The 12,932-nt window shown below is 33.4% G+C and overlaps 1 protein-coding gene across 2 annotated transcripts in view; it reads left to right on the top strand.

The window, feature by feature from the left end:
* The first annotated feature begins 2,770 nt into the window (after positions 1 to 2,770).
* Positions 2,771 to 12,932, top strand: part of LOC124356837 (serine/threonine-protein phosphatase 2A 65 kDa regulatory subunit A alpha isoform) — a 35,087-nt gene continuing 24,925 nt past the window's right edge. For both annotated transcript variants that reach the window (XM_046808078.1, XM_046808077.1), the window contains exons 1-2: positions 2,771 to 3,081; positions 12,171 to 12,362. In XM_046808078.1, the coding sequence (XP_046664034.1) occupies positions 2,998 to 3,081; positions 12,171 to 12,362 (276 nt within the window). In that variant the 5' untranslated portion in view covers positions 2,771 to 2,997. The remainder of the gene's footprint in view (positions 3,082 to 12,170; positions 12,363 to 12,932) is intronic.

The following is a 12,932-nucleotide window of genomic DNA, read 5'->3' as shown; positions in this document are numbered from 1 at the left end:
GGCTCAGACACAAATTTATTACAGCAGACAAGGGATCGGCTATTAATTATAAATAGTTGTACTCGTACCATACAGATCCGGGCTAGGTGAGTTCTTAAATTGTTTAGTTATGCTTATAATCAGGGCTGGTGTTGTAGGGCATCATTTAGAAAATATGGCAAGGTTGTTACGTAGGCCTATTACATTTGATAATTTGTTAAGACTGTCTCTTACAGAATCGTCACTTGGGATCACTGAACTGACAATTTGGTTCACCTCATTGAGAATAAAGTTGTTAAACTCGTCTGGGCTGGTTGTACACTTCATTGCTGGTTTACATTTGTATGTTTGGTTAACCAAGTTCCATGTTGCTTTGCAACGGTTATGAGCATTCTCAATTTTTAACATGTTGGCCTGCTTCTTTGCCAGATTCACCTGTTGCCGATAAATATTTTTAGCTCTGAGGTATAAGGAGTAAAATCTATCACTCTCAGCTCCCACAGCCACCCTCATCCTGTCATGTAAGGCTATCACAATTTTGTTTAGGTTAGCAAGTTGAGGATTGTACCAGGCGTTATTCCTTTGTAACTTTGGACCTTTAGGAGAGTTTTCGTTTTTATTATTGAGTCTTCTCATTCTTACCGGGTAAATTCTATCAAAAATGGCCGTAAGGCAAAAGAAAAAAATCATTGAATGCATCTTCACTGTGTTTTCCGCATATGACCTGAGTCCAATTTACTTCCTGTAGTGCCATCTTAAGCAGATATAAGTTAGCGTCATTGACAGTCCTACTAGTTCTTAAGTAGCTACTGTACCACAGAGATAGGGCAGAATCGTTCATTGAATCTAGTTTCAAATCCACAATTACTGGGGAGTTGTCTGCAATAACTAGTTCTCCAATTGTAACACAGTATTCCCACGAATTTATAAAAGCGAATTTATTCCCACGAAAATATAAAGCCTTAGAAATCTTTCTGGGGTTGAACAAAAAAAGTCTTAAAAGCTTGGGTTTATCACTCTCATTCTCCGCCTTAGTTATATCACGGATATGAAGATTTACGGCATCGACCGGAGTGACACAGTTGAACCAAACCGAATAGAGGGTACTGAAACAAGTACAATTGCTTTTACATCTACCATTTCCTAGCCCTAATACTAGGTCAATTGCAAAAAATGAGTGGTATGTCTTGTCGCATAAAAGTTACAAGTGAGAAATTATTATTAAATAAGTTGAACATTCAATTTAATTAATAGCCAGTAATAACAGTAACGGTATAGTTGGTTGATAGAAAGCTTATAAAGTAGGATAGTTATACAACTAGGTACTAAGTATTTAATATTAGCTGGTAGCTGTCAAAGTAATTAATGAGTAATTAAAATGACATTTTAATTCAACATTATATTTATAATCTTGCTATTTTGAAGGAAATTATATAACAATAATATAGTATGTAATAAAAACATTTCCTACAAAATATTTGATAAATACAGGCATATTATTAGCAAAAGATTTGATAATTGATTTTGTACATTAACTTGAATTAATACGCGCTTTTCTATGTTTAGTTTTCAAAATCTTGAACGGGGTTCTTCTCCTTTAATAATGGCTCATCAGCCAAAATCTCTTTTTCCACTATTATATGGAACCTTACTCAAAGAATAATAGAATACGACATGTAAGTTCAAAGACACTACAGTACACCACTCTACTAAGATGAAGGTTGCCAAGTGAGCTTACCATTCTAAGAACATACAGCCCCTCAGCTAACTTTTCTCTAATCCTTCCATCTGCTCATGCCAGCAGAAGGCGTTGTTAAACCTCACTCCTAAAATATATATGTAGATGTTTGCAGCTATAATTGATGTCCATTTATGGATAGGGCAGGGATGGTGTTAGACCGATAAATTGGGGTGTAGTTGGATTTAAATATAGTTAAACTGTAAAACCCAGTTCTAGTTAAATTTAGCTTCCAAGAATTTTGGGAAACATACAGAACCATGCAATTGTTACCCAGAACCAGACATTGCTGAATGATACGATTTCAAAATACTCATTAGTTCTGCTTTTGTGTGAGGGTGTCCTATCGCCAGCGAATTGGACATTCATATTTTCATTCAGTAAGGAATCACCATTAGTTTATATAATAAAAAAAAGAATAAATCCGAGTTTCGATCCTTGCTGTGCGCTATCAAGGATAAATACCAGTCTTGATTTATTGTAGTACTCGTAATTTTATTGAAGAGAATTTTAGTTGATTTATGTCTATTTTCAGTCAAAGGCCTTGATTAGAATAACAAAACAGTCCATCACTAATTCACTCACTTTTACATATCGATTTATTAATTTATAAATCGAGTAAGTGCCAGTTGTTTCCCGATATAAACCGATACTGATTTCTATTTAAAATCCTGTATAAGAAATGCTGTTATTTGGTCACAGACTAACACCTTTACAATGAATATATGATGATAGGAGTGAAATTGAATCATTGTTACTCTTGCCTTTGTTGACGTGGTAATTTATCTTTTATAAAAATACTGATCAACATTGAACAATTTGTAAAAAAAGGAATTTGATTGAAACATTTCTGAAGCAGTGGTACTATCCCAACAATTGGTTAATCTCCAAGCTGATTCAAAACATTTAGTACACTCTTTGATTTGTTTTAAATTTATCCTCAAAATTACAAGTAATGGTTATACAAAACTAAACCTTAAAGAAAGAATTTAGTTATTGTACTAGGAATACTGAGACATTTCTTGTTGTTTCTATAATTATTGGCACACCTGCATTCACTCTGCCATTTTAGCCAAATGCCAAACTTAAAAACTCGGGGTGGCTTGTTTCAGTTTGACGTAGATAATTATTGATTTTAATTAATTGTAATTGTGATGTATTGATTTGAGTGAACCATTGTTGAAGATTTAAAGCCGTTTATTTAACTGTGGTATATTTATAATTTTGTAAGCTCTATTTTTATTTCTCACATAATTTAAAAGTTAGTCGCCCTTTTCAAAATGGCAGCAAGTGATTCATCTACGGACGACTCGCTCTATCCGATAGCAGTTTTAATTGACGAATTAAAGAACGAGGACGTTCAGGTAATTGTGTACTGATATAATCATACAGTTATCAAAGTACATTGTCTCAATAGTACTATCGTTTATAATATTTGGCTAGTTTCAACATGAGTTTACGGCGCCTACTTTGTAAGCTCTGTTTGTATCAAATTAAGGCACCTTAAGTGTAGGACTAGGTAAAGTTGCTTCCCTAGAGAGTAGGGCAATTACTATCATCGACAAAACTAATGTGAAATTGGTAAATGTTTACTTCATCACATTGTTTGCTTGTTAAAAAAATTCTTATAGCAAGTGAATAGAGCAAAAACAGAAAACTATTAATTTAAGGTGTAAAAAACCTGGGGTAGGGTACAATAAGCGGTCCCGGTTTTTTATATCGAAATTGGCAAACGATATTACTTAATCATAACCATCGATATAATCAATTGATACTGATTAATTGTTTTGAACTATTAACTTAAATAATCTATATCAACAGTTGTAAACACTCTCAAATAATACACGTAGGATAATATTTCAATTTTACAATTAAGTAATTTTCTGATTATTAAAAATGGCAGTCAATTTTAGAAAACTACACCACGTTGCTTTTTCGTGGCTTTAACATGTAGGACTTGTACCGAAAAACCCATTATGTGAAATTTGTGGGAAAGAAACAACTGTAACTGTGAGAGGAGTAAATATGGTCATCTTCAGTTTTCATAATTTTGGTTATAATAATTTGTTTGATCACTGTAAATATTAAATTCATATTTTAATTTAAAACATATGATTGTTATTGAGGACTATACAGTAGGTACTTTTATATCGATTGATAGTCTAGGATTTGAGATGTGAATATTAGGTGTCGATGACTATATTCTTCAATATAAAAAACCGGGTCCGCTTATCGTACCCTACCCTATGTTTGCTTCATCCCATTTCATGTGATGATTTTCAGACCAGGTGTGAAGCTGGATTTAAGTTAAGTTTTAACCAGCAAAGTTAAGCAATTTTAGATTTTTCCACTAGTCCTTTTTTCGTATTGTGTTTATGTTCTTTAATTCTTACATTTAGTGGTATTTTTGCCTCGCCTATGTATTCTCTATTACAAGAATATGTTATACTGTAAAAACAGTTTTTGAGTCCAGTGTGCCATTTTTTGATTTGCTTTTTACGAGACTTTGTCCAAGAGTGTGTGTGTTTTGTGTTCTAAAAGCGGTTCTATTATACTTCGTGCCTTCTCTTTTAATTTTCTCCGATAGTTTTGGCACATAAGGCATTGATGTGTACACATAAATTTTTCTTTGTTTTCATTCTCTGACTCCTGTACTTTTCTATTGTTTCATCTGCACTTATTTGTAACAGAATGAGGGGATCCGTTTTTTAAAAGATCTGATTTCACGTTTGTGATTTTTTTTTTCTTTTAACCCCTCTTTGTCTGAGCACAAGCTCTTTGTTCTGTCAAACAATGAGTATGCTTCTTCAAATACTCAAATATTGAGTATACTTCTTCTTTGACAGATTTTGTATGGTTTGATTGAAAATTTAGATATTGGCCAGTGTGTGTTTTCTTGCAATAAACTGTTGTCTTCAAGGTCAAAGCTAACTAGCCTATCTGTTTCAGCAAGTTTCAAAGTTTTTGACTTCTGAACGAAGTCTTGGGAATTTTTAATAAAGGAGTCAGTTTTTCCTACAAGTGGTGTCAGGATGCCAAAGAGGACTTTATTTCTTTTCATGGTGAATTCCGGGAACTAATTATTGGTTGGAGGGGATGCCAGGTTTGTGGATTTTAGGAAGGCCATACATGTGTGGGACTTTAGAACGATGAAGAGTTAATTTAGATCTGAATTTGTCTGAAAAAAATGGTCTCTGATTATGAAGGATTTTGGCTTTTTTGCACTCCAATGCGTCTGTGGGATCTTTATTTACCATAGTATATTTGCCATTGTTCAAAGTTTCAATAATTTTATCTTTGTACGTTACTGTGTCTAGTACAGTGGCGGTGTGTTACTCTATTAGTTTTGAAAGTTATGTACATGTTTGATTGTGGGTTACATAAGCAGTTAAAACATTATGAAATTAATTTATTCCTTGTTAGTAGGTCATCGTGTTTTTTCAGAATGAGAGTATGAGTTTGTCATGTAATCATAAGTGTTATTTTTAAATCGAGAAAAGCTCTTTTATATGATCAGAAATTACTGCTTGGTATGTAAGTAGAAAGTAGTAGTAGGCTATAAGAAATTAGGAGGTTTCTTATGTTTAGCCTACTTTAGTTTTAGTTTTATTTATTAAATTTGTTTGTTTTTTACATCATTTATTTGTTTGTAGAAAGTTTGATTAAATTTGTTTGCATTATTTTCAAATGTATTTTTATCCACACCGGTAACGAAATTCATGTTATTAACTTATTGCAATTGTCCTCGTGAACAAAATTATATAAGGTTTTGAAGGGATGAAAATAGCAGATCATGAATTTTAGAATATAAATGTGGAACTACTTTTTTTGGAAGATAGTAGGAAGTTGTGGGTAAGTGCATTTAAATATTTGTATGCTTGGTCAAGTTGCGTTTCCTAGCTACCAGTAATGGCTGTAGGCATTCGTTATAAGACCATCTAAATTTTGAACTTTTAGTGATTGTACTATATCGAGGGATATTTTTCGTATTGTACTACTTCGAGGGATATTTTTCGTATGTTGCCATCAGCATGGGGCAGCACTGAAATGGTTAGACCTATGTACCTACCTTATAACCTGTAAGCTTTGTCACAGGAAAGGTGACAAATAAAGTCGGCTAAATAAAAAAAAATTCATTATAATTTACACTTCTAATATTGAAGTAAGCTAGTTTTCAGGTTTATACATGAAACTCTCTTATCGTGCACTTTGATTTGGAAGTTATAGGCCTACATTTAGATTTTAACACAGGATAGTGTTTACTTCAGTCATACGTTACTTAAAATAATCTTAAAAACCATATGTATAACAATTTCTTAAAATTGGTCCTACTCTCATTTCCAGGAAGAATTTTTAGGCACTGATAATTTCTGATTATTTTCTAGATTGTAATATGCTTAACTTTGCTGGAGTTAAACAAAATTCTCCATTTAGACGGTGTAATTAAGTCCTTCCAACTGCCAACACTTTAGGCTAGTTATAGTTCGATCTACAAAATTGGTAAAATTTAATGTTTTACATAGAGCATTAAAGTCCATGATTGGTTAGTTGGTAGAACTCTTCGAACGTGTAGATGGCCTGGCGTGAGAGCAGTTTTCAGAGTTCGAACTTGAAATGTTTCCCTCTCTTCTTTCTTATTTGCGTTGGCAGACAGTTGCTCAGCTTTCTTCCCATGTAGGATGGTTTTTTTTTCTCGTACTGTGCTAAGTGATGAGTGGGAAGTGGATACATCGTTGAGTTGCGGGTATTGTAGTAGTGTAGGTCTTCGAGTCTTGATAGGTTTTCTCAATCAACGTACAGGACAACTTCTTGTATATAGAGAGCTGTCACGGTCAAGATCTTTAATGTTGCAAAGGCCTCTCTGCAGCTCTCCCGGGAATGGAGATTTGCAAGAATTCTAACTGCCTTTTTATTTAAGTGTTCTGAATTCTGGTCATGTTAGCATTTGATGTCCCTCCCCAAACAGCTAGACCGTATCTTAGGTGTGTCTCAAACAGAGCAAAATAGGCAGTATGTGCTGTCGTCAAGTCACTGATTGTTTTAACCTACTTGAGTGCATATAGGCCTATTACAGAGCTGGTTAATGTGAGGAGTCCAGGATAAGCTTGAGTCAATTATGATTCCGAGGAATTTGGTTTGTTCAACGAAGTTGACATCTGGTAGACAGTTAATTTGTCCTGCTCTTCTTCCAAACCCTAGTTGGTTAGTTTTAGAGGGGTTAACCACTAAGTCATTGCCATCACAATATTGATATGCCATGTTGACAGCAATGAAAACATTCAGACTGAGATATTCAGGTGTATTGTCAAAGATTAAAGTTTTATCGTCAGCATACATCAAAGTTTTAGAGTATTCATGTAAGTATTCTGGAAGGTCATTAGTAAAGAGAATGAACAGCACTGGGCCCAGCACAGATCACTGTGGTACACCTCTTTGTATAGGCTGAGGTTGAGATCGGATTGCTTTGGTTAGTCCTCTTCCATTTGATCTTAGTTCAACTACTTGACTTCGGAGGTAGCTTTCAAACCATTTCAGGGCTGTTGCTGTTACACCCAATTCTTTTAGTTTCTTCTGTATAAGGTCATGTCCCAGACAGTCGAAGGTTTTACTTAAGTCCAGAAAGACAGCTGTTGTCAGGTTTCCATTTTCTATGCTATCAGTCACTGATTCCACTAAGTCAATCATTGCTGTTATATTAGACTTGCCTTTGATGAAACCATACTGAGAACTACTCATCAGGTTGTTCACATTACAATGTTCTAGTAGCCTGATGAGGACTATTTTTTCACAAAGTTTCGAAACCGTTTTGAAAGTTACAGAATTGTTTTACATGAATCTTCTCTTAGACATGGAGTGAGTGGTTATGTAACAACACTGTAGATCTTGTGGATTGACTGTAAGCTGTACAGAGATTTTTAAGGACTGGAGATGTTAGAATGAGTGGGAATTTCCGTGATGTCCCAATCAACTAAGTATATTGGGTAGGTCTGTAACAATTGAAACTCAGAATAAATGTTGCCTACTTATACAAGATTGTCCATGACCACCTCAAATGTTCTGGAGAAACTTAATGATGACGTCAGGGGGCCTATTGGAACAAGATTAACAAATCTCTTTTACTTTTGTGTTTAGTCCACACTTAGTAGATATAGTAATCTACCATTGCCTTCATCTTGACAATCGAATTTCATTTGAGGTTGATGCTGATTCCAATGCAAAACTAAAGTCACCAATTTTACTGTCTCAACAATAAGTCTGTGGTGTCTTAACGTTTCCTTTTTATTATTGTTCATTTACTCTATTTTATTGTGGTATATTTATTTACTTTATTGTTGCTTATGTGTAGACATCAAGGTAGTTCTAATTGCAAAACTGGCTTTACTGTTGAAAATAAAAAAAAATATCTTATCAACTTAGCTTGAGAATGTTAACACTTACACTTTCAGCATTTGGTTAAACTTCAGCACGATCTAAACGTTTTAAAAGCCTAGACCTGCTAGGCTTATGTATGTATGTAGTGTAATTGGTTTGGAGATTTGGATTTTGAGAATGAATTACCAAATACCTAATGGGTAATGGCCGATTGGTTCTGTAAAAAAATGAATTTAATGATGAACTCTTCTTTAATGAAGTTTATGGAAATAATCAACAGATGAGAAGTTTGTTTTTCCTAAAGACAATATTTTTCAATCGTTGAGTTATCTGTTTACTTTTTGCTTAGTTTCTTTATCTATCCCACTAAATTACTTTTATAATCACAGTTAGAGTAACCTTACTTAAAAACTCACAAGTTTTTGATTAGTAACCCTTTGGGTACTAACATCAGATATCTGGAAGTTTAGAGAAGTGCCAAGAAACACTAGTCCTGTCAATGGGATACGCCCGTTCAGAAATACAAACTTCTATATTATTTTAATTTTAATTTTCTAGTCAAACTGATTATATTCAGTATTAATCTGATGATGAATAAAATGTAGCTTACTTGATATACAGGGTCATCGAAAAATAATGCCTAGATTTTAAATAACTGTCATAAAAAAACTATTAAAGGTAATTTAAAGGTTGTAGTCTTAAAATGTGCGGAAAGAAATAAATTTTTTTTCATACCTTAGTATGTTTCAATGTGAGCACCGTTCGTTGCCCTGCAGATATCAAGTCTGTAGTCAACTTCCTGCCACGTGCGTCCAATCATATCTGGCGTAACAGTTAAGATTGCGGAAGAAATTCGCTCCCGAAGATGGTCCAAATCCCGAATCTTTTCTGCGTAAACTATATTTTTTATGTACCCCCAGAAAAAGAAATCCAAAGGGGTAAGATCAGGACTTCTAGGAGGCCACGAAATGGGGGCTGCTCTACCAATCCAACCGTTTGGGAAGCGTGCGTTTAGTGCAGCGCGTACCTCGCGATGGTAGTGAGGTGGAGCCCCATTTTGCATAAAAATGATTCGCTGTCCAGTCTGTTGTTCGATATCGTCTAATTGGGGGAACACAAACAGTTCAAGCATGTCCAGGTAAACTAGGCCTGTAATGGTTTTTTCCACAAAAAAGAAAGGTCCAATAACTTTGTCATGAAATAACGCGCACCACACATTGAGTTTGGGAGAATCACGCACATACTCGTGGATTTTGTTTGGCTGTTGCGATCCCCATACACGGCAATTGTGACGATTTACACATCCATTTATGTGAAACGTAGCTTCATCACTAAACAACACTCTCTGTAGAAAATTTGGATTATCATCAATTTCATTTAACATAAAACTTGCAAATTCAGTTCGTTTAGGGCGGTCGGTAGGTTTTATTTGCTGTTTTATCTGAATTTTATACGCATGAAGTCTTAGCCGTTTGTGCAAGGTACATTTTGTATTGTTGTTTTTGGAATGTTTAGTTGAAGACTTCGTCGAGCAATGGATTTTTTTGGGCTCCTAACACAAGATTGCCGGATACGCTCAACATTCTCTTCTGATGTTCTTGGTCAGCCTGGTCTAGATTTTTTGCCGACGGTCTCTGTTTCCCTAAACTGGTTAAACCATCGAACGATAGCTTTGTTATCAGGTGCTGTTTGACCCGGATATGTTCTCCGAAAGAGCCGCTGTACACTGACAATTGACTTTGACTCCGCATACCAAATCACACACTGTGCTTTTTGTTGCACGGTCAACATCGTACTGAGCGGCGGCGCGTCTGTGGCCGGCTGACCTTGACGATTGCGCAGCTTGTCTGCGCATCACAAAGACAGGGAAACACAATCAGACGAACTAAAAACAAAACTTGCGTTCACTAGTTATCGTCCAGTGAAAGAATTACTTATTTAACATGAAAGGTTTTGATGTTATAATTTTATTAAATCAAGGCATTATTTTTCGATGACACTGTATATAGTTATATCTTCTTTGTTGTTTATTTGTTTCAAATGTAGATGACATTGACAACCAGGCATCTGACACACAGTTGCTAGATTTTTAAGTGTTATAACATTATAAAAATGTGTTTTTCAATAAAAATTAATAAAACTTTGTGACGACTGTGTAAAATTTTAGTTATAGTGAAATAAGTAGTTTTATGCTCAATAATTCAGTTGAAGATATGTGCTAATACAAAAATAACAAATATTTTATATCTTTTGAGGTAAGAATATTATGTAATATAGTTTTTTGGGTTTTATTTGTTTCATGTAATATTATAATTTGTGGTACTAAAGAATTTCTTCTAGTACAATAACAAAAATATATAGCCTACATTTTTACCAAAAAACAAGGTAATTACAGGCAATAATTTAAAAAGGTGCACATCAGCTTAAAATGAGTCCGGTATCTGGGAGTAGTCCTTAGGAAAATGTCACTAGACTTTGAATTGGTAACTTACTTAGTTCCATAAAGAGAATACTAAAGAGATGAGTTAGAGAAGTTAAAACCTCATTGTGGCTAAACCGAGACTTTCAAAACTGTTTATTGACTTTCTTGTAAAAACAATGCAATGCCTCTAACCTCACTGGAAGGAATCCAGGACTTTTGAAGGGAATATTATGAGATTGTTACATGACGAACAAGTCATACGGGTGATAACAATATTTTCCAGTGATAATGAACCACCACATATCGCTTCAACAGTATAAGAAGATAGTATGCAGTAATTGTATTACATGATGATAAAATACAAGTTCACTTAAGATGAGATGAGCTGCTTCCTGGATATTACGTCTAATTCTCTGTGGTGATCTACACTTATCTTATTTTCAAACTATCATCTCTTTAAAAATATCACAAGTAATACATTGTTACTTTGGATTTATTTTACCACTTCTTGGCAATATCCTCCTCACAACTAAATAAAAGAATACACAATAAAAATCTAATTAGAAGAGACAATTTTGAAAAACATACACAGCTTATTATTTACAATTGAAATTAGTAAGCCAGAACAATTTTATCAATAAAGCTCCAGTACAATAATCCACAATACCCCACATATTTTTGTAAACCGTAAAAAGATAGCTTACAAAAGTGAAATTATGATTAAGAAGTAAAACGTTTGTTCAAAAATACAGTAAAAGTAATTTGCTAGCTAATTACAAAATAAATGCTAATTAAATACCACGATACTATTCACTATCTACGTAAATTAAAAAACATTAATTCTCAGATGCAGCTTACAAAGTACAGAAGGAATTAGAAAAAACCTGACATAACATAAATCGTGAGATGAACTGGCATGAAAGGATGTTTATGTGGCCAAGTTTCAAAGTTAGAGGTGTCAATATTGTTATACAATTATTTCACTTCACATATGATAACATTGAATCTTGTAGATGCCAATTAATTCTGTACAATTTCAAGAAAACACACAATACACACATCCTAATGTATTAGTAATTAATCACTAAACTTAAAATCTGTAACACTATTTTATTTTCTGAGACCTTTGACAAGCAAGGCTGTCTTCACCGGCTTCTAACGTGTTAAAGAGCCATGTTATTAAAATTATTTAATATTTATTAATTTCTTAAAGTTATTACCGTTTTGTATTGATGTTTATGTTTATTTTGTTCTTATAGCCCTATTTATAATTTCCGGAAGACGGTTTAAGCTGAAATATAGAAATTGTTTAATATCTTCCTATTTCTTATTGAATATTAATATATATAATAAATAAAGTTGGAATGAATAAAGTTTATGAGTCGTAAATCATCAGTTACTCATTTTAATTGGATCATAATAATAGGTCAATTATTAAAAAACTGATTATTTTAAGATAATTTAGTGTGGATAAAAAAATATGAATGTTTATATTTAATTATGAAGATATTTGATTTGAAGCATACAACAAAAACAGTTAATTTATTCATTCATTGTACAAAGTTTACATGTTAAGAATGACATTGGTAAATCTAGAATTATTTGCTGTTATTTAAAATGAAAGTTATTCTGTAGTATTAATACTATTTTTATTTGCAGCTGCGGTTGAACTCTATCAAGAAACTATCAACAATTGCTTTAGCATTGGGTGTGGAGCGGACACGCAGCGAGCTGATCCCATTCCTCACAGAAACAATATACGATGAAGATGAAGTTTTGTTGGCTCTTGCTGAACAATTGGGCACCTTTACACCTCTTGTTGGTGGGCCAGAGTATGTGCAGTATTTGTTGGTCAGTATTGGTGAGTATATACAGATTTTATATATTACTAACTTAAAACATTTTAAGAGCTATCCATATACTAGTATCATAAATCAAGCTTGACCTCAGATGGTAATTTAAAATAATTAGTCTATGTAATTAAAGAGGAATTATTCCAGATTGCTTTATTGGGATATTGGATATACAGTTGTAAAGATTCATTTAACTTAAGCGTTATAAATGTCTGTAGCTTGTTAAAAAGTGTTGTATGAATTGTTTTAATTGTTTATTGTTAAGATTGTTGTGACAAAAGCTGTATAACATAAAAATTTGCTCTAACATTTCAATATTAGTCTTCAATAATATTTTGAGCCACTTTTGTCTGTGTTGGTTTTACACAGCACAGTCAATTAATTGTACTGTGATGTGATCAGATATTATGTTTTGTATAAGTAAATAAATTTGTTTATTTTCTCATTCAAACCATGTAAATACAGTATACATACAACAAAATATAGCTTAAAGAGAAAACTATATCAACCCATAAAAAATCTTTCACTTAGGTAGGAGTCATTATCGGCTTCTTCATTAAACACTAAA

Source organism: Homalodisca vitripennis, chromosome 3, assembly GCF_021130785.1.
Source record: "Homalodisca vitripennis isolate AUS2020 chromosome 3, UT_GWSS_2.1, whole genome shotgun sequence".
NCBI classification, from domain to species: domain Eukaryota; kingdom Metazoa; phylum Arthropoda; class Insecta; order Hemiptera; family Cicadellidae; genus Homalodisca; species Homalodisca vitripennis.
The sequence above is the reverse complement of the archived record's forward strand: the minus strand, read 5'-3'. Positions and strand labels throughout refer to the sequence as shown.